This window comes from Anarhichas minor, unplaced genomic scaffold, assembly GCF_050575085.1.
Source record: "Anarhichas minor isolate MPS153535 unplaced genomic scaffold, ASM5057508v1 ptg000040l, whole genome shotgun sequence".
NCBI classification, from domain to species: domain Eukaryota; kingdom Metazoa; phylum Chordata; class Actinopteri; order Perciformes; family Anarhichadidae; genus Anarhichas; species Anarhichas minor.
This window is the reverse complement of record NW_027466486.1, coordinates 6,803,392-6,824,868: the sequence shown is the minus strand read 5'-3', so window position 1 is coordinate 6,824,868 and position 21,477 is coordinate 6,803,392. Positions and strand designations below refer to the sequence as shown.

At 43.2% G+C, this 21,477-nt stretch overlaps 3 protein-coding genes across 7 annotated transcripts in view; 2 read left to right on the top strand and 1 right to left on the bottom strand.

The window, feature by feature from the left end:
- The first annotated feature begins 235 nt into the window (after positions 1–235).
- Positions 236–4,802, top strand: wars1 (tryptophanyl-tRNA synthetase 1). The gene is made up of 11 exons (XM_076108182.1): positions 236–291; positions 592–727; positions 969–1,185; positions 1,351–1,459; positions 1,682–1,801; positions 1,901–2,083; positions 2,209–2,309; positions 2,547–2,659; positions 2,750–2,923; positions 3,005–3,145; positions 3,335–4,802. The coding sequence occupies exons 1-11, from the start codon at positions 260–262 to the stop codon at positions 3,491–3,493; spliced, it is 1,485 nt and encodes a 494-aa protein (XP_075964297.1). The 5' UTR covers positions 236–259; the 3' UTR covers positions 3,494–4,802.
- A 2,076-nt stretch (positions 4,803–6,878) lies between these two features.
- On the top strand, positions 6,879–13,192 carry slc25a29l (solute carrier family 25 member 29-like). 4 transcript variants are annotated; one of them, XM_076108729.1, is made up of 4 exons: positions 6,879–7,273; positions 8,432–8,475; positions 9,618–9,701; positions 10,445–13,192. In XM_076108729.1, exons 1-4 carry the CDS (start codon positions 7,240–7,242, stop codon positions 11,213–11,215), a joined length of 933 nt encoding a protein of 310 aa, XP_075964844.1. In that variant the 5' UTR covers positions 6,879–7,239; the 3' UTR covers positions 11,216–13,192. The 4 variants fall into 4 exon arrangements, with proteins under 4 accessions (XP_075964844.1, XP_075964848.1, XP_075964847.1 ...); XM_076108733.1 differs by lacking the exons at positions 6,879–7,273; positions 8,432–8,475 and adding exons at positions 8,606–9,331; positions 10,222–10,298; XM_076108732.1 differs by lacking the exons at positions 6,879–7,273; positions 8,432–8,475 and adding an exon at positions 10,219–10,298 and having other exon boundaries at positions 8,606–9,701.
- Positions 13,193–13,343: 151 nt separating this feature from the next.
- Positions 13,344–21,477, bottom strand: part of fancm (FA complementation group M) — a 31,650-nt gene continuing 23,516 nt past the window's right edge. For both annotated transcript variants that reach the window (XM_076108727.1, XM_076108728.1), the window contains 11 exons: positions 17,710–19,612; positions 17,514–17,602; positions 16,927–16,995; positions 16,618–16,737; positions 16,001–16,163; positions 15,757–15,863; positions 15,196–15,653; positions 15,028–15,121; positions 14,564–14,915; positions 14,123–14,417; positions 13,344–13,948 (listed from right to left, as the gene is read on the bottom strand). In XM_076108727.1, the coding sequence (XP_075964842.1) occupies positions 13,819–13,948; positions 14,123–14,417; positions 14,564–14,915; positions 15,028–15,121; positions 15,196–15,653; positions 15,757–15,863; positions 16,001–16,163; positions 16,618–16,737; positions 16,927–16,995; positions 17,514–17,602; positions 17,710–19,612 (3,780 nt within the window). In that variant the 3' untranslated portion in view covers positions 13,344–13,818. The remainder of the gene's footprint in view (positions 13,949–14,122; positions 14,418–14,563; positions 14,916–15,027; positions 15,122–15,195; positions 15,654–15,756; positions 15,864–16,000; positions 16,164–16,617; positions 16,738–16,926; positions 16,996–17,513; positions 17,603–17,709; positions 19,613–21,477) is intronic.

Below are 21,477 nucleotides of genomic sequence, written 5' to 3'. Positions count from 1 at the left end.
GAAAGCTGCCGGTAGGAATCGAAGTGTCTGTCCTGCTCCGTGTTTTCCTCCGACATACACCGTACATATTGTATTTACAGTTAGTTTAACGCCTGGGTTTCGTATGAAAGCAAGCTGACAAAATAAATAAAACCTAATGCGCATTTAACGCATCAAAAAAAGTAATTAATTAATAATTAATTAATCGCGGAACCTTTGAAGAAGCGTGTTTGCCTGGGGAAGTATTTGACCGAAACACTACCGGGCTGATGCAAGTTGTATGAGCTGTCAGCTGTGTGTGAAGAATATACGGTATGCCGGCTAGTCACTTATTTAATCATAAATAACATTAGTCCCTCTATTATCGAATGTGATTTTAATGCTTTTATCATTTATGATATATGGAAGCTTGAGGTAAATGTAGAGGTAGACAATGAGCTAGCTCAGTAGCTTATCAAGTTAGCTGTGGTTCACATATGGGAAGATGTTCAACTACTGTGGCAGGAGATACAGTAATGCTTAAGCAGTTAAGATAGATGCTATACAGAACATGTATCTTTCAGTTATATTATATATTTGCTGATTCCTTTTAACGTCTTTATTACTATTCAGTTACCTGGCCGGTGTAAAGAGGATGACGGACTGTCAAGGAGACTGTGAAGGAGCCAAGAGTCCAATGGAGCTCTACGAGAGTTTGGCATCACAAGGAGACGAAGTCAGGGCCTTGAAAACAGCTAAAGCAGAGAAAGTAGGTGGTTGTAATCCAATGTGTAAAAACAGTGTTGGTTTATTACACATGATATTCCATTCACCTACATTGTATAAGGGGGATAGAACAAATCTTGAGCTGAAGCCAAAAACTATCTGCATAGCTTTGTATTTTGGGTGAACTAACCCTTCAAAATATAATGAGAACATCTTTTACACTGCCCCTTGATTCTGTTGTGCTGTAGCTGATTTATCTGACAGTAGTGTTTTGGGTTCCTCAGGCTGAAGTCGATGCTGCTGTCCAGTTGCTGCTAAAGTTGAAAGTAGACTACAAACAGCTGACGGGTCAGGACTACAAAGCAGGCTCTCCGCCCTCAGAAACATCTGTGGCCCCCGAGAACGGGCCAGCAACAGTTGGCGCTAATGATGACGACACAGTTGACCCGTGGAACGTCTCCACCAACAACGCCAAGGGAGTGGACTACGACAAACTCATAGGTAAGATTCAAGCGGCACACAAAGAGCTGGATTTCTATGGCAAATATATATTTAGTAATAATAGTAACTCTGATAAACATTTATGTCAGTGATGTATTTCCACCCATGTGTGATTTATGCTATACAACAGCAACACAGCTCACATTGTGTCATGTGTTTCCTTAGTGAGGTTTGGCAGCAGTAAAATTGACCAGGAGCTCGTGGACAGAATAGAAAAAGTCTCGGGACAGAAGCCTCATCGCTTTCTAAGAAGAGGAATTTTCTTCTCACACAGGTCAGCATTTTAGGAACTGAAAATATGTCATCAGTGTCATAATTTCCTCATCCATTACTTTTTGTGTATGGAAATTTCACAAGTTATTGTTTGGCGTCAACATGAAATCCTCCACTCTGAACCTCTGTGACCTTTCATTCCAAGTAAAGCATTTGTCGGTGAGAGTTAACGGGGGAATGAGATGTCAATATATCACTTTCCTCTGATCTCTGTTCCTGGCAGAGATATGCATCAGGTACTGGATGGGTATGAGAAGCACAAGTCCTTCTACCTTTACACTGGCAGAGGTCCGTCCTCAGAGGCCATGCATGTTGGTCACCTCATCCCCTTCATCTTCACCAAGTGAGTTCTCCCTCTGTAATGTTTATTAATACCAAAGAGCTATTGAAGGCAGCATCTCAAAGTATCAAGTTGAGACCGAAACTTACTTCCTTGTTTCAGATGGTTGCAGGATGTATTTGACATTCCTCTGGTGATCCAGTTGACTGATGATGAGAAGTACCTGTGGAAGGATCTAACACTAGAAGATTGCCACCGCTTCGCTGTGGAAAATGCCAAGGACATCATTGCCTGTGGCTTCGATGTGAACAAAACCTTCATCTTCTCTGACCTCGACTACATGGGGTAACGTATATTCCCACATGGCAGCCCTGCCATATGTATTATTTGTTCACATAACTGCATATCATTTCTTAATCTAGTCAGAGTTTTGTTTTTTAAATGTGTTCATTTCATTTCACCTTCTGCAGTGCATCCCCTGCATTCTACAGAAATGTGGTGAAGATCCAGAAACATGTGACATTCAACCAGGTCAAAGGCATCTTTGGCTTTACAGACAGCGACTGCATCGGTAAGGCATCTTAAACAACTGATGACTAAGACATACTTAATGATTAAAAAAAGATGGATCATTCTTTGATTGCTTTCATAGTCCAGCAGCTGAAACATTTACTAACGTTTTCCTTTTGATATACAAAACATGTCGGTGTAATCCTGTGTTTGTGGTTTTGTTACATGATTTCCTGACCCTGAAGTGTAATTGTGTGAATACCTTGTTGGTTATTTAATGGTGTTTATTATTTTCTAGGCAAGATCAGCTTCCCAGCCATCCAGGCAGCCCCATCGTTCAGTAGCTCTTTCCCACAGATCTTCAAAGGCAGAAAGGATATACAATGTCTCATCCCCTGTGCCATAGACCAGGTCAGGACAGCATTACAGTAAACCATGACAACACAATAGTGTCACATCTCACAATGACATGTGTCTGTATCTATCCTCTCGCTCATCCAGGACCCCTACTTCAGGATGACTCGTGATGTGGCTCCGAGGATCGGCTACCACAAACCAGCCCTGCTGCACTCAACCTTCTTCCCAGCCCTGCAGGGGGCGCAGACCAAGATGAGCGCCAGTGACGCCAACTCCTCCATCTTCCTCACTGACACACCCAAGCAGATCAAAAACAAGGTGCCGCTCTTACTAGTTATTGCTCATTCAAATTGACATTGCCTATAATTGCTTACTGACCAGTGTTATCGTTACTCACAGGTCAACAAACATGCATTTTCGGGAGGAAAAGACACAGTGGAGGAGCACAGGAAGTACGGTGGAAACCCGGATGTAGACGTCGCCTTCATGTACTTGACCTTCTTCTTGGAGGATGATGAACAGCTGGAGAAGATCAAACAGGTGAGGATGAGGAGGACAGAGAAAAGAAATTATACCTTCCAAACTTTATTTCTTTTGCTAATCACGTTCTTTTCTTTGTTTTGCTTTCCTTAATCTCTCTACGACGTTGACACTCGTTCTGCTCTCTGCATTCTCCCTTCAACATCCTTTCTGCACACTCCTCCCATTCCTTCAAACTTCCCTCTACAGGATTACACCAGTGGAGCTCTGCTAACGGGAGAACTGAAGAAGCTTTTGATTGAGACACTGCAGCCAATGATTACACAGCACCAAGAGCAACGCAAACAAGTCACAGAGGAGACAGTCAAGCAGTTCATGACACCCAGGCCGTTAAATTTTAACTTCTAGGCTCCTTGAGCAACTGAGATGTCAAGGTTCATCATGTCACTAATCTCTGTGCAAGAGTAAATAATTATCCATCTTTTTCAATTTAACTTAAAACGAGAAGACAGACATTTTGCATCAGGACTGGAGAAAAATGTAAATGTAAATGCCTGGAGCAACGGTGTGCTTCTCTGTGTCAAACTAAGCATTGCATTACCCTCACCTTCATGCAGCGTGTTAGCTTTTCTCTGCGCTACATGCACACATCTATTCTCATGAAGTGTTCTTGGCTGCAGCGCTGCTGTAATGTCACATGAGCCCTACTCCAAACCTGGAAAACCGTTCAGGACGAATGAAGATTAAAGAGTACAAATGTACATTGTTGCAAAATCTGCTTACAACACAGCTACACATCCACCTTTTAAAAAACGTTAGTCAAGAAGTCTTATTTTACTTGAGGAAAAATAGCCTCTAAACATGAACTGTCACTTTGTAATAAACAGAAGCAGATGTGTGGTAAGAGATAGGCGCAGTATGATAATAGGGGATATATTATGAGACGTTAATCTGAAGAGTTTGAGCACGTCAATAAGGAGGCTATCTGTGTAAAATGTGTTTCTCATCAGCGAAAGGGAGTTGACTCAAGGTAACTCTTTCGCTAAGCATGGTCTACGTGAAGAGGTTATGCATCGACTAAAAAATAAACTGTACTTGAACAACCAAAAACATATTTTAGGGTTACACAGCCTTTTTCATTTCACAGCAGAACCAAAAACATATTTTAGGGTTGCACAGCCTTTTTCATTTCACAGCAGACATTTTAAAATCTCACAGTAAATACATAATTGATGATGGCTCCATTTAAGTCCATTAGTTTCAGGGTCCTAGTATTGTACATGCTTCACACTGCCATGGCTTACTGGGACACTTAAATAGAACGGAGCCATCATTCATGTTATTAGTAACACCTGTGCTTCTCCTGCCATGACAAGTCAAAATGTCTGCTGTAAACATGCCTGTTGTCATAGAAGTGATTTGAACAATGAATGCATACTACATTGCATATTACATGATATAATGTTCCTTTAAAAGCCAGGTCTTTCATTCAAATGTAATTTGAATATAGCCGTAATTTATAAGAGAAAACAATATGAAGTTCCTGAAATGATAAAATGGCGGCCAAGTGTCTGAGAGCACAAGGCAAACTGTGTCAGTAAACTGTATATCAGTAACATGGAGGGGGGTGCAAGATGATGCAATTAAAAATGAACTGCTATGATACAGAAAAAACACATTTTTTATAGACATAAGATTAAAAGATAATTTAATTTAAGTACAGCATATTTTTACTGGCTGCCTGACTGTTCTCAAGTGTGGGAGTAATCCTCAACTTTGTCACAGTATAAACACTGAGGGGGGAAATGGAAAATTGTAAACAAATATGTATACGTATAACACAGTGAAAAGATTCATGTTTTACAACTCTCCAAAAATTCACAATTCACTTTAAATTGGTACTAAAGGTACCTGAAGACCGCTGCAGAAACAGAAACACTGTCCGCTTCAGTTGTAAACTCCACATCTACAGCCACAGAATATGTTCTATAGAAAAACAATTCAGCCGTCTTGAATACATACTTTATACATAAAAATTTAAAAAGGAAAATCCTTCATAATGGCATTATTTAAAAACTTCAGTATGATTTTTTCCACGTGTCCCCCTGTCAGACTATGAGAGAATTACCTTAATCAAAGATGAAAATGAAGGCCATATTGTGAGTCATCCAAAGTAATTATTAACACGGAAGAGAAATAAAAGCTATAGGTATGTTGAGTGTTTACAAAGGCACATCACTGTTTCATACACAGAGACGACATGTTGACTGGGAAGGCACCGAGTCGCTCAGATGATATTTTTTGTGTGATACAGTGAAAAAATCCTCGGTATGCGCTGCACAAACCAGACCATCCAGAGAGGAGCTTTGATTGAGTCCATGGGTGTGCCAAATTACCTGACAAACCTGCCAGAAGCACCACTTTCCACTCTGTATGAAGAGGAGACATTTGAATATGTTTCAAATGACACTATAAAAACTGTACATTTTGAGAAGGCAACCCCCTCACACTGCTGACACCTTTTCACCTTGTCAGCTGGAGACAGCAATACAACCTGAAGAACAGAAATGAAGGTATTGAAGTAATTGACAAATAGAGATATGAACTGACATTTTAAACTATGACAAGTCAGCACAACAATGCAATTCCACATTCTTCTAGGATGAAGACTACAATGACACTGGACAGGTTTCGTCTGGATACGTTTTTGCCTCTTTGCTTTGGTTGTTTTGTGTGTTGTATCCTCCAATCATTTGGATGCATGTAAAAGCATTTGAAGACTTTTTGAGACGTGCTTCAAAACAAAAAAAAGCTTTCAGGGACGCTGCAGTGCTATGATTGCCCACTTTGCTTAGCCGGTAATCCATCTTTAATTCGATTAGTTCATATTTTGTGTCCCCATAGATTATATGGGGGAAAAGTATGCTTTACAACCAGTACAATACTACAGACTGTGGTCAAAATGACTACAGAGATAAATCGCTCAGTGATGGAAGAAGTAGTCAGTCAGTCAGTAATAATACCACAGAGTAAAACACTCAGTCGTGCATTCAAAATCTTACTTCAGTACAAGCACAAGGTATCAGCATCAAAATATACTTAAAGTGTCAAAACAAAGAATACTCATTATGCCGAATGGCCCATTTCAGAATAATATATTATCTTTTAATGGATTCTAGTTAGCGATGCATTAGTGTGTTAGCACTAATGTTGCAGCTGGTAAAGGTGGGGCTACTCTACTTGATGTACTGCCTGGTGGTATCTCTATCCATATATTACATCATCATTTATGAGTTGATTAAATAGTTTATATTAATATTCTGAATCTGCAAAATTGTCAAAAATAATCCCCATTTGGCTTCATAAAGTAGCATAAAATAGAAATACTTAAGTGAAGTAAAATTACTTCATACATGAACAGTGCTTGAGTACATGTGCGTACTTTCCACAACTGTTTGCAGGGCCGTTGTGTTGTATTTCACCACACTTCTAGTTTAGTTTGAGTACACTATTCATAGCTCCCCTGTCACTCTGTTAAAGTATCCCAGTTGGACGCTCGCACATGCTGATGACGACCTCCATGATAACACTGTTGATTTTGAAGGTTGATCAGCAGCGATGGTTTCTAACACGCCTCTGCGGCTCTGAGGCTCTGAGGCTCTGCCCGGCAGCAGCCAATGGGTGCGAGGGGCGGACAGACCCGGCTAGGGGAGTTGTCTACTTCCAAGTAATCCGATTGGGTTTCCTTTAAATAAGAGCATACACGTTTCTTCTTCTCTACTTTGAACCAGTGCCGCCTCCTCCTTCCTCCTGCGGTACATATATAGAAAGTGTTGGCAGTAAAGGGCACTTAAATAGTGAGCGTGTGCGGAGACATCGGCAAAATAAACCTGTCACAGTTTCAACCACGCTCCGAGTGGTTATCATTTAGCCGGAGCAAATCTTCCGCTTTGCTCAGTATCAGAAACCCAACAGAGGAGATTGCTAAACGCTAACCAAGCTTGGCTTGAACACCAAGCCTGAGCTTGTAAAAGTGCAGACTTTCTTTTCCGGGGAGATTTATAGCAAAAGTACCCACTAAATAGCTTGTGAATTACGTCTGTCAGCCACCAAGTTAGCTTGACACATTTCCACCGTTAGATTTCTTTAAAGGAATGGCATTGGACTTCGCTGCGGGCTGTATAGGAGGTAAGTAACCGTAAATGAGCCGGTACTGATGTTAGCTTGCCAAGCTAACGAGCGGAAGCTAGCGTTAGCATTAGCCAGCTTTCAGTGTGTCTCTCGTCGAGGAGCGCGAGGAGCGCGTGGACCGCTCACACTGCGTGGTGATTTGTCTCCAGCTGCCACGTCCGAGAAACAACACACAAACAAACTACAATTAAGAGACTCAAAATCCAAGTTTCGTTTTTGGTTTCTCTGAACTTATATGGAAATCCCGGGTGTAGGTTAACGTTAGGAAATGACATTCCGAACCGATAACTCACAGGTAGTGGTGTTTATGTGCTCGTGTGCATTAAAGCCCGAATGAAGAAAGTACAGTGTATTAGGGTATGGCATCATCTGTTCTCGTGCTTATTCATCATCAGATAGACCATTCTACATGATGATGGGGCTACTTTAAGTTACCGCCTTCCTGTTTGAATGGAGGTAACTCGCAGCCCAATGTCTCCAGTGCATTCTCGCCATAAAGCCCTGGGAACCTAGTCAGCTGTCTTGTCTTCCCCAAAACTACCCCAGATAGTCTCACTTTAGAGCTGGTGAGATAAGAGTGTTGTCCAGAAAACCAGATGTAAGGTACTTTATGTAGAGATACTAGTACCTGAAATAAAGTGATATTTGTGCTCCTCATAGTCGTATATAATCCCCTAAAGCTACGCCCACATTTCTGTAGACTTATTTTGTTTATTCACTGATTCAGACATGTCCTGTCCTGTACTCCTATCCCAATGCGAGCTGGTCATACCTTAGTAATAACAGGTATGTGCATGATTTGTAACCAGACCCTCAAAACAAGTACATTATAATTGCAATACACCATTTGTAGTGTTTATAATCAGCATTATAAAGGTGTCATATTTGAGGATTAGATACCTCTGATGAGTGAATACCTCTCTTGGCTAATATGTCCTGATATGACATGGTCACAAGTGACTGTATAATGGATTTGTTGCTCAGTCAAGGACAGGGCACCGTCGAGCTTTCGACACCGATACAATGCAGTGATTACTCTGCTCAGGCTGTTTGCAGTTGAGAGATGAGCCGCAAGATTATTATGCCATTTTCTAAAAATACAAAGTTTCATAATTCGTATGATTTTAAAAACAGTCTCTGTTTTTTTTTTTTCAGGGGCAGCTGGTGTTTTGGTTGGACATCCATTTGACACTGTGAAGGTGAGTGTCTGCTCAGTCTTCTTCACTATTTGCTCATGTTGGGCAATGGTAGGATCCAGTACTTTGCTGTTATGGTGTTGTAAATCAGACCACTCTGAATATGAACCCAGATAATCTGAAGTTAGTCATCCTGCAAATACACTGAGATACTTGGGCACGATCAATGGGATCTTAGATGACTGTAGGGCTATTATTATTATTATTGAAATACTTGTGTTTTATCTGATGCAGATTGTGTTTTAATATAACAACCAAGTTCTGTGTATACTATAAAGTATTGTTCTGAACTTCAGAACAAGAACATACACTCATTCCCCCTTAAAATAAAATAGTCATTCATCAGAGGCTATTTGGGGACATTTGCTTCTGTTACTGGCATTTTGCTGAATAACTCTGGTGCTCTCTTATCCTTTACAGCCATTGTTTTCAACTAACCACACGGTCACATGAAGTTTTGTAATCACTGTCGTTAGTAGACTTACTCATTTTTGGCTTGAAGCTACTCGTTAAAGTCAATTAAATGGCAAAATAATCATTGGTGTGGTTTTCTGACCTCCCATTTTACCATTTCTGTAAAAGTTAACTTTAAATTACAATGAATACATTGTTGTCATTCACATTATTTGTTTGAGGCCTGACAAGGAAGGTTTAAATATAGCACACGATTGTTTGAAATTGCAGCATCCAGAGGCATACAGAGGTGGTCAATTGTTTGGTTGTAGCTCTTTTATACTTTGCTCTCAATGTCATTTCTCCCTGAGCTCGTGTCTTGGGGAGGCTGTCTTAACAGCAACAGTGTCACTGTGTTGTAGATGAGAGAGAGAAATAAACAACCTCTCGATGGAAATGTGACCTAGTAAGTTTTTTTGTTTTCTCTCACTCAATGTCTTGTCTTGCTCTATAGAAATATGAAGCACAGAAGATATTTTAGTTTCTCATACAACTTCATTCTCGGTTCATTTTTTCCCCTCGTATGTTGCACCCTTTAATATATTTATTTTACCCTCAAAGAACCATTTCAAAGCTCTGCCTGCTTGTTTCCCGTTGACTCCGTGTTACAGTATGTGGCTTGTAGTTGTTGTGGCCCTGTTGACGGCCATGTTACTTTATCACATGACTAACATGACGGCTGTCATCCACAGGTGAGGCTTCAAGTTCAAAATGTGGACAGACCTCTGTACCGCGGGACATATCACTGCTTCCAGTCAATCATACGCCAAGAGTCGGTAAGTTTGTTGTAAATGTGTCTCTTAATGTTTTTTACTAGTTTGTATATTCTCCGTCATGGCTGTTTTAGATAATGTGCATGTCTTTCACCGTGTGCTGCCGACTGTGCCATGGTTGAGAATGGTCACCGCTCTGGTCAAAGTGTCCAGTTACAGTCCCATCTCCAGACACGCATCAGCCCATGGTCAGCCAGCATGTTGCTAACATGGGGTGTAAGGGGGGGGGGGGGGGTCAGTGAGGATCTTTTTTCTGCATGGGCTAAATAAAGCTTTGCACATCATGCCATTTAAGCTAAGTGTATGCTGGGTCTCGGTGAACGTCTTGTGGCTGTTTTCACATGGAGGCATTGGATTGTATTTCTACTACAGTACATTATGCAAATCTTAAGTTCTCAGCAATTTGTTCTGACACATTCATATATGTGGACATTCATTTACAAAACCAAATCAATCTGATGATCTGTTTACATTGTCCTTGACCTGTCGACGTCCTTTATTCTGCTGTGTGTGTACCTAGCAGCTGAAGGTTTTGAGGACACATCAACACAGCTGCCAGCTTGTCACTGACACTGGCTGTCACTGCTCCTATCTGAAAATGTATTCTTTCGGTTTGCTACACTACATTATAAATTCTTACGAGCTGAATTAGTTAGACTTGCGTGCAGAAATGATCATATAATGTTCACAGCTGCTGGGCTCTGTAGAGATTCTGATGTCCCAGTAATCTGTCTCTGTGTCTGTAGATGCTCGGTCTGTACAAAGGCATCGGCTCTCCAATGATGGGCCTCACCTTCATCAATGCCATAGTTTTTGGGGTCCAGGGCAACGCCATGCGCAAGCTTGGCCGCGACACGCCCCTCAACCAGTTCCTGGCCGGAGCCTCGGCAGGCACCATCCAGTGTGTCATCTGCTGCCCGATGGAGCTGGCGAAGACGCGCATGCAGCTGCAAGGCACCGGAGAGAAGAAGTCGAAGAGGAAGCTGTATAAGAACTCCCTGGACTGTCTGGTGAGAATCTACAACAAGGAGGGGATCCGAGGTATCAATCGCGGCATGGTGACCACCCTGCTGCGCGAGACACCCGGTTTCGGCGTGTACTTTCTCGCTTACGACACGTGGACACGTTACCTCGGCTGCGAGCCGGAGGATCCTTACATGATCCTCAAGTTGCTGTTTGCCGGTGGGATGTCCGGCATCGCTTCCTGGATCTCCACCTATCCCGTGGACGTGATCAAGTCGCGCCTCCAGGCGGACGGGGTGGGCGGCGTCCACCAGTACAGCGGCATCATGGACTGTGTCAGGCAGAGCTTAAAGAAAGAGGGGTGGAGGGTGTTCACGCGGGGACTCACGTCCACTTTGCTCCGCGCATTTCCAGTGAATGCGACCACGTTTGCCACCGTGACTCTATTTTTACTGTACATGCGCGAGGGAGAGGAGTGTAGCATTCAGGACTCTGAGCCGCCGTCAGTCCAGCTGCAGCCTCTGCAGCCCCAGACACAGCCAACCAGCATGTGAGTTGCAGAGAGCATGACTACAGTCATCAGCAAGTCTATATAGCATTTCTCTAGAGGGAAGCTGCAGCTTAATGCAGGTCTATGATCTGTTCACTGGTGTCAATTATGAGAGAGGTGAACTGATCCGAGGTAAGCCCATGGAGCTACAGCCAAGTGACCCCGTGCATTATTTAAATAATATATTTTAAGATGAAGGTTGCATTTGTAAATATAGTATGGCTAATAGTCCTTGGTTTTTCTACACATTTTGAGTTTTAAGTAATTTAGGAAACTGTTACAATTGTCACTGATTACAATAGTTACAGATGTTCTTAAAATTGAGTAAAAGTGAGACTGTCTTTAATGCTGTGTTCAAATCATAGTATGTTAACTGTTCTCCACTATAAGACATTAAGACATGCCTAAACGTAGTTATTACCAAAAATAGTCTACAAAGTTTAGTATGTTTGTGAACATGAATGCGTTTAATACTGTTACATTTTGCAACTTCCATCGGTAAAATTAATGTGATTTTCAATTTACAATTAAATAATTTTAAGCGGTTAACCAATCAATTATGTTACCTCCATGATATCCAGGTCAAGTCCACCCCCACATAGTGTGAACGCATCATCTTTTCACAATGGTTACAGAGACAAAGAAAGCGTTTTATCTCTAAATATTATTTTTCTGAGGTTATAATTGTGTATGTAGTTCAACTTTCCTATGAGAAGTCGTAAGAATTTGAGCCAAAGTCTTGATGCTGTTTAAAGTTTTAATTGGTGGAAATATTACAGGCTCCGCTTTGGCCCGTTGCAGTATGACAAACGCAGATACAAAGGCATGTGTGGTCATTTAATTTAAAGAATGGAATTATTTGACACAATCATTGTCCATTGGCCATTATGCCGTTTTAAAATCTTTTTATCGTGGACAGTGTCCAAAGAAAGCACCTTATGGTATCGTGAGTACACGCACGGTTAAACCATTTTCTGCCATCACATTGTCCACTTTGCAATAGATTTTTAATTTTGTTTTTCCAAGTAGTGCAAGATTCTGTTGGCTGCTGATGGCTGGTTAAAAGTGGGCTTTTAAACAATCTAAATGTAATTTTAAAACTTGTGCCTCTTGTTTGCACATGTCGGGCTCCGCCTCCTCCTCAAGGTGGAGGTCTGGTTTTGTCAGAACGGTTCTGTGCACTAGCCTGCGCCACCTAGAGGCAGAGGACGGAATGGGTCCGGCAATTTGAACACTTTTCAGCTGCAGGTTTAGCATTGTGTAGCTGCTGTTTGCGAGTTTAAGACGGCACATTATTACTTCTGTCATTTATGCACCTGTGATAACATTCTCAGACGCTTGACCATCAGACCACACAAGTGTTACGAGAATAAGTCACTGGACAGCTCCGTGTCCCTCAATACTAACCAGGATAGTCATTATGGGGGGGGGGAGACAGTGTGACCTAGAGGAATTTGACCTCAGTACTTTACTCAGTGAACAGCTGCCCGAGTTCACTGACGCTTTACATTTTCCAGGTTTGAAGTGTAAACTATAGCAAATCCAACAGTGAAACTGCGGTCGTGCAAAAAAACAAAAGATTCCTTGGTAAACCTACTTGCAGTTGACGAGTATTCAAATTGCTGCCGCTATTACTTTCCTTCCACACATTTTCTTGCTGCTGTTGTTTTTCTTATTAAAGAGTGGTGGATGTTTGGCTGGTCTGAAAGAGCTTTGGGGTTGTCCAATGACATAATGTTGTACATACTGTGAATTTGTTTTGTTTTTTCTTCATATCCTCTCTAGTTATAATCCTGTATTTTTTATTTTTTTTGGTTTCAAGATTTTAGTTCTCGAGTTGTCTGACTGAACGGGTGGATTATGCACGACTGTTGACGTCTTTGTAAAAGGGCTGATTTTACCGTCTGTTGCCTTCATGTTCTGTGCTCGTTTGTATGGAGTACTCTGAGAGAAAGGTGAAATAAAAATCAGTTTTCTGAAATACGGTTCTTGCTGCAGATCAACTATTCCCACAATATCTTCTGAGAATGGACTTGGTGTCAAGTGACTGTTAAAGAAATGAAAGACTGCTATCTAGTGGTGACAGATGGTATCACATGTTCTACTTACTGTACACACAAATACTTTGACAGTAATGTATAAATAGCACTTTTTATTCAAGACATTTGATATCATGTATACATGATTTGGCAAAAATAAGTTATTCAAGTATCAAATATTGATTATGATCACAGTATTGCCTCAACTTAGATTAGTGTTTGAGTCTAAAGGGAAACACTTTTCACCCAAATGATGACAAAAATACTGCATGAAACAAATCATATGCCTTATATCAAGACACCCATTGTATTGTATAACAAACAAGTTGAGTTGTGTGGTGTTTCCCTTTCAACTTGTGCAAGAAGGTTGGATTATTATCCCGAGGCACTTCAGATAGATCAGTTATTGTACATATTATAGTACCTGTCATCCTCTGGTCCCTGGTGAGAGTGAAAACAAAGAAGGGCAACAAAAAGAAGGGCGAAGAAAGACAAAGTAGTGGACAAATAAAGGAAGAGGAATAGATTTCAGATTGTTTTCCTCCTACAGGGTTTCTCCTCCGCGCCGCTAGCTGTTTTTTCCTGCTTTTGATGTGTTCAAGAAGAAGAAGGAGTCGCAGGAGTAGCGCAGGAAGCGGTAGATCTCCTCGGCTCTGGACCGACTCATACAGCCTCCCTTTTGTATGGCTTCAATGGAGCTGTGGGAGGAACAGAAGAAGACGGGAGGAGACGTTGTACTGTGTGAACTGTTCTTTTGCCACAACAAATCTCACACACACACACACACACACACACACACACACACACACACACACACACACACACACACACACACACACACACACACACACACACACACACACATCCTTTACCTGTTGATGAGTTGGCCAATAGACCTGAAGTTGTGGCTCATGCTGAGGGCCTGGATGTAGTTGACTGAGGGCAGGCTCAAGTAGAGCTGCAGAGCCTGCTGCCTGTGCTGCCCTATGACCTCCATCGGTACGGCGATGCCCTGACCTTTACGCTGCTCCAGCCGTGCCAGGTCTGCCAGCAAGCCGGCGCTCTGTTCGGCGCCATCGCTCCACAGCAAGCGCATCCCGGTGCGCACCAGTGCCGTCAAAGTGCTGTCATAGTAGCGTGTTCGCTGAAACGGACGGGACGCCTCGCCTGTGACGGCGACAATTATAAAGAACTGAAACATATGCGATACCTCAAAGTAAATCAAATTGCTGCGCAAGCTACCAAACCTTCCTGTAATCAAAATACACAATACCCATATTAAGTCATCAAATCAGCAGTCCCTCCCTACTGACCTGGCTTGGTTCGGTCCTTCTCCACTATCAGACAAACGCGCTCAAACAACCCCTGCAAGCTGTTCACTCTTTCAGCCAGTCGCTTGCGGTTCTGCATCGCCGCCAAGTCCGACTGGCTGTGCCTCTCCACCGCCGTGCGGTTGCTGACGATGAAGTAGCTGCCGTCCAGCGAGCAGACGTGGACGGTGGCTGCGTGGCGCTGACGGAGGCTGGTCATCAGCTCCACCCCGCTACTGAGGCAGCGACTGTCCACCAGAATGCAAACAGGTGCGGGGGGGGCAGGGGGCTCGCTGACTGATGATGGACCCTGTGCGGTGGACGTCTGTGGAACTGAGGAGGTGGCAAGAGGTGCCTGGAAGAAAACCTCAATGAAGTCAACTTCTTTGTATGTTTTAGTGGCCATGTTTAACAACACACACACACACCGTAGGACAAGTGTGTATCTGTACCATCTTTGCTCGTACCTGGGGTTGTTTCTTGGAGGATAACGGCAACTCTGTCTCTATAAAGTCCAGCTCATCAGAGAGCAAATGCTGATTTTCTATCCTTTGACGACACCTGTAAGATAAAAGAAGATTATGCTCCAGTGGTTGATGAATGTTTATGTGCTACCGTATGAGAATCTCTTTTACCTTTCCTTTTGCCGGTCCTCACTCACTGAGCACCTCTGTGCCTTGCTCAGTACTGAGACCTTGGATGCTGCGGTTGAAGACGAGGAGGAGGAGGGTTTCTGCAGTACTGCCTTTGGCCACAGAGGGACAGCAACGTCCGCTTCTGTTGTGAGACTTCTCTTTTTACCAACTTCCTCCGTCTCCTCCTCACTAGAATCCTCAAGGCGTATAACACGGACGCGCTTGGTTTTCAGCCCAGCCTTCTGCTCTGGTGGAGCTCCAGCTGTAAGCTTGGCGCCGGCGCCTGCTCTGTGCAGGAATACACGCCGTCTGGTGGCGTACTGCCTCCGCCCCTCCACATATGATTCCTCGGGCATAAGTTCAACGTCTTCAGCGTCCTCCGCGCTGCTCTCCACCTCCTCCACCTCATTTCCCACCACAAAGCTGTCCTCTGCATACGTTTCATCCATCTCAGGCACCTGGAGTCAATAATAAGACCAGAAGGTAACTTAACTGCCTTGTATTTGGTTTCTTTGTAAGTCATATTATCATTGAGTAAAGAAAATATAATATACAGTATACCTGAGAAAATATGTCCATGTTGTGATGATTTCTGTAGGACATTTTGAACTTTCCCTGGACTGCAGGGCTTTTCACCGACTTCAGGTAAACGCCCTGCATCTCTGAGTCTGCCATAGAGGGGAACAAACAAAGCCTCAATGTTATGGCACAATTCCTTCCGCTCACTTTAGGGAATTCGATTTAAAATATAATCCACTGAGGGTACAATGAAATCACATTTCTTGGACTAAACATGGCGCCGTACCATTCAGTCCCTGTGAGAAGTGTGTGTTGTCGACCACAAAGCCTTCAAGAGAGCGGTCCTGTTCTTCTCCATCCTCTTCATCAGACGACACGTCGGCCCCCCCCTCCCCCGACAGCTCTGCTTCTTCGTCCAGGAAATGGCGGCCTTTTCGACGTTTGGGATGCTGAGAAAGAAACAGTGGATAATGTCAAGTTTGACGGATGCTACATGTGTCTGAGTGATATTTATAGACGTGACATTTTCATGGAGGGAGGAAAAGTGTAATTTTTGGGCAAAAACTGGTCTGAAATATGTTATGGTTGTAATATGGTTGTAGCTAAATAACCAGATACTTCCCTCAGGAGTTTGTGGAGACCAAAAACAAAGTAAATATTTGACTAATATTCATCAGAAATACATTCGCACACTAAAAATGATACAGTACATTCACGTTTCTGCACTTAGGGTAACATGCATTCTAATTTTTCCAGCAACCAGAAACAAACACGCCACCAGAGCTGTGTTTGCATCAACACCGGTGCCATTCATTGCATGCAGTGACAAGAAAACATGACGAATAAATGATACGATTCGGATTCAGATGACAGCGTTCTGCAGAGACCATCTGTCACACAAACCTTGGCTTGGCCTTGTTGGACGCTTTTCCTCTCGGCTCCGGGTGCCGTGCTTCTGCGTGTGAACACGGACTCCTTCTGGAAATCATCATCAGAAACAGCTTCACCCTCCATTTCATCCGACTGGAGACCATAGCGAGGAGAACAAATGAGTCAAATACTGTGAAACGCTTTATGAAGCTGCATATTCATCAAAACCATTTAGGAAATGAGTGTAAGTAATGCATGGAGCGAAATCATTTAAATCACATTGACTGTGCGGAACAGGTTGAACCATGTGGCTTTAATCGCTGCTAATGAAGTAAATCTTACGGTGTTAAGTGCAGCTGCGCGTTTCCTCTTCACAACCACCGGGGAGTCCACGTCGCTGCACGTCTTCGACTAGCGGAGACAAAACCGGTCACACATCACTCGTAAACAGTAGGTACGTGGTGTCTCATCTAAATTCATCAAGATATGTTTTTGACATTTCAAGAGCCGCAAATGCTTCTTCGCTGCTTGCAGGCTCGTTGCCGTGACAACTGCAGGTACCTCGGAGGTGATGGACAGCCGGAGTCGTCTGAGTCAGACGTCTCCTGCATTAGTCCTTGTTTTTCCGCCACAACACAGAGGTTGACGTTTTTTTGTATTTACTTGGTATTTGTATTCTATATACAAAAAGGTTCAAATTCAAGTGACCGTCTTTTTATCTCATTAATCTTATGAAAAGAAAGAAAAGAGAGAATTTACATCAATTAGAGGTGCAACTGTCCAACCAACTGTCTTCAATAAACTGAATATATTTGGGCTGTTGGTCAGGACACATTTTCACAATATCCTTTGGACCAAATGATTAATCGAGAAAACAATCGTCATATTAGTAACATAATACAGCTCTAATATCGACAGGCCTTGCTCACCACGTCCGGGGACGACAAGGGTTTGACTTTATTCTGATGTCTTCTTTTATGAACCACGACCTCATCCTCACTGTCACTGGTGCGTTCCACTAAGAGAGAAGGTGAAACATTCAGAAATCTCTACAGCAGGACAAATGATACCAGTATAAAGATGTTTTAAGGTTAGGCATCATATTTTTTGAAAAGGTAAACAAACCTGGATGAGGAGGGTTAGGGTTCTCCTCCGGTCGTCTCTGCTTTAAGCTGGGGACCAAAGACGGAGTGCGAGGCCCGGTGAAGCTGGGCATTAGGATCCGCCTGACTCCTGGTGACGTGATGGGAGATGGGAGTGCACCACCTGTAGAAGGCGAAGCTAGAAGAGACGACGTTTCTCTCCTCCTGTGCTCTGAAAGCATCTCTGGGGTAAATATCGTGGCTTCACTGGACTGTGGAGGCATTCTCCGTCTGAGGAAGCCGTTATAGGGAGTGGAAGAGTTTGAGACGGCCGGCAAAGGCGCTGCAGGGTCAGCCAGCTTCTTCGGCTGTGCAGAGGTCGATATACGTGGGGCGGGAACAGCCTCTTCTTCCGCTTCGTCAGAGTCCTCCAGTGAATAGCCGAGGTCAAAGTTGACAGAGTAGTAGCCATGGGAGCCGTCAAATGACGGAGATTTACATGGAGCTGTGATTACCTTGTCTGTCATTGAATTGTCTGGCACAGATTTACTTGGTGCTGCTGTGTGTGCTGTGGTGCTGGGGGTATTTGGAGTGTGAGTTATGTGCTTTGTGTGTGCAGTGTTTAATCTGCGCGTGCTTTCAGCTGCGTGCGTAGTGCGACATAGGTTTGTTGGGGTAAATGTGTGTGAAGCGTTAGACGTCTTTGTTGTGCTATTAGCAATGTCTCCGGATGTGTTGGGCGTGACGCCAGGAGTGGAGATGTCTGGGATGGTCATCTGCAGGAAGGCCTCGTCATCCCCAAACAGATCCATGCTCTCGTCCATCTGAGCTCTGCACTGAAAGTCATCTTCCACACCACCACCACGTGTTAAGTCGGGCAGTTCCTCGTTCCTCACATCATCCCAACTCTTTTTGTCCTCCGTCGTGCCATCGTTCTTAATATCCATTTCCTTGTACTTCTCAGCTTCATCACCAGCCCCTTCCTCCTTGTAAATCTCATCACCTGTCTCCGTGCGGTTATCCCTTACATCCTGTTTATCATTAATTTCCTCTTCCCCAAAAACTTCATCCCAGGTCGGACTGTTTGCCGCCACGCCGCTCCTGCTGGCACTCTGCTGCTGCTGCTGCTCCTGACGAGGCCGATGACGATACGGTTTACTGTCCTCTTTATCAACTGGAGGCTCGCCGGAGTCCGCCCTCAGGGGGGCATCGTCAGCGTCCCTCATCGTCACTTCATCGTCATTGTCGTCCACATCCAGGGCAAAGCTGATCTGGAATGGCAGATGAGGCCGCTGAGGAGAGGGAGGAAGTGATGGAGCAGCCATGTCAGCCACTAAATCTAAAGCCGGCGGAGATCGGGACAGGAGCTCCGCCACGTTGGCCAGGATGAGCTTCAGACTCTGGTCTCTTCCTGGGAGTTTAGCAAAGGAAAGAGGAGGCGCTGAATCCCATTTAGGAAGGTAAAACATGGCCTGAAGTTCGACATCTTCATCTTCATCAATCCTTGTAATCAACTGTGAAGTTTTGTCATAATTTACAGCCTCACCAACCGTGGAATCTGGCTTTATGACATCCTCGTTAATAATGGCACAGTCATCATCCATGCCAGCTTCGGGACAGTCATTGTTTGAGGGAAGAGGACACATTGGTCCTGGGTGATCCGTGATGTCATCATAAGCCTCCTCAGTATCATGGGCAACAAGAAGTCTCTGTTTTGTCACAGCGAGTGTGGAAACTGTGGTCTTTCCTCGTGTATCTTCCCAATCTCCTTCGCCGTCGAAGTGTTCCAGATCGGACAACGTAGAGTGAGACGGTCTGGCTTTGCTTTTGGTGGTTTTAGTGCCGGTCTTTGTGCCCTTCTGCTTCTTCTGACCTTTCTTCACGTGGCCAACAGCATCCGCTTTGTGGCGGTAAGGGAGAAGCTCCTGTTCATAACGACACTCGCCCTGAACACACACACACAATAATTGTATAAGAAATATCCCTCAGCAGGAAAAATAAGGTCAGGGAGCTGTAATCAGCCTCTGGACTTGCGAACCCTTTTACGACACATGTGACACAAGCCAGTTCACTAAACAAACAGCGTGTCGGTTCATGCTCATACAGTAATCTAATCAGGAAGTGTCCTATGAAGAGTTGTCACATTGCAGCAACACATGGAGCAAAAAAGTCTGACGTAACGTCTCATATTTATTTGTTTTGCTGACAAACACGGCAACGTATTGTTGCAATTTAGACATTGTTCCCCAAGATGATCATTTAAAAGGAATAATCCACTAAGAATCTGCCCAAAATGAAGACTTCCTCCCATTCTCTTCCATCTCGTCCTTGTTGTATCTTAAGCACACGTGCACACATCCTAATCATCCAGCACCTGTCACCTTTGCAAGCCACATGACCTGGAAGTGATTCATCTAGAGTGGTACCCTGCTTGGGCCGACGGGGTGCAATCGCACCAGTGACCAGCAGGACGAAGATGCTCATTGAACAGATAAGCAAGAACAAGCTGCTGAATGTAGAGCGAGAGGGAGAGAAGGAGTCGTGTATGGAGATCAATATACTGCTTTTGCCGATAAAGAAGGCAATACAACTAGATTAGAGTAGACTGTATTAAATAAAGCTTCACACTCAATAGAGTGGTCGGGTCGTGCCTCATCCGCAGTGTTTGCAAACACACTCGTCTAAAGACAGCGTTTGAGATGTTCTACAGCCATTATACGGGCTGTAGATCATTTAGATTGGCAATAACCCACTGACGTCGTTGCAATATTTACTGTGAAAAGCAAATAAAAGAATAATGAACACCTGAACAATTATTTCTTCACACCATGTGTTACCGCCCTCCTTTATTTAGACAAATCCAAATCTATACTTTTTGACCATGTAAATTGACACAGAAAGTAAAATCAGGATATTGTATTTTCCCTCGATGATCAATATTGAATATATCTGAGTTTTTACAACAGCATCAGTGGTTTTCAATAATTAGTTTATGTAATATAACAGCTGTACATCAGGTTTGGAGAGAAAGTGGTTTCAAGTTGTGTATTCTGATTTTTGACGGTGGGGATGCTTTTGTTCACATTTGCATAAAGAAATCGTGCCTTTAATAACTATGTTTGTTTGTCCATTCAATGATACTTATATTGTTTTCTAATAGTTATTAATAACCTTGTTACTGTTTGAATTGATGAATATTTATTTCAACAAAAGCTTCAACACAGAACTTCTTTTATGAGCTGCAGGCCTCTACAGAAAGGTGCATTTATATTACATGCTCAGATTGGTGTTACTGTACTGCAGCTGCTATTGTTAAGTATTACCCTAAATCTGATGAATAAATCACAGGTTTTTAAAAACGAATCCATCTTTAACAAGTCCTGAAAACTGCTGCATCCCACAGCCACAGTGTGTTCATAGCTGTCCACTTTGCACAAAGAGCAGGGCCACAGGACGTCCATAAAACATCACAAGCCTGATGAAAAATGGAACAAAGGCTTTTAGGTATTCAAGGGTTTAGTCGCATTGGACGCTGAGGGAATGAATTATCCACATCCCCCATTGAAGATTCATTTTAATATCTCATTTATGGTGACTTTTGACACCCTTTTCGGTAAAATAATGACTGGAACTGGGTTCACACAGGTTTAAACTTTACCCCTGACAAACATATTAATTAATGATCAGATTAAGTCTGTAGATCGAGAGAGTCGCAGACCAGAGAGAGAGAGAGAGAGAGAGAGAGAGAGAGAGAGAGAGAGGATCGGAGGGCTCATGTCGTTTCAGACTGAATGATGAAGGAAGCAGCCTA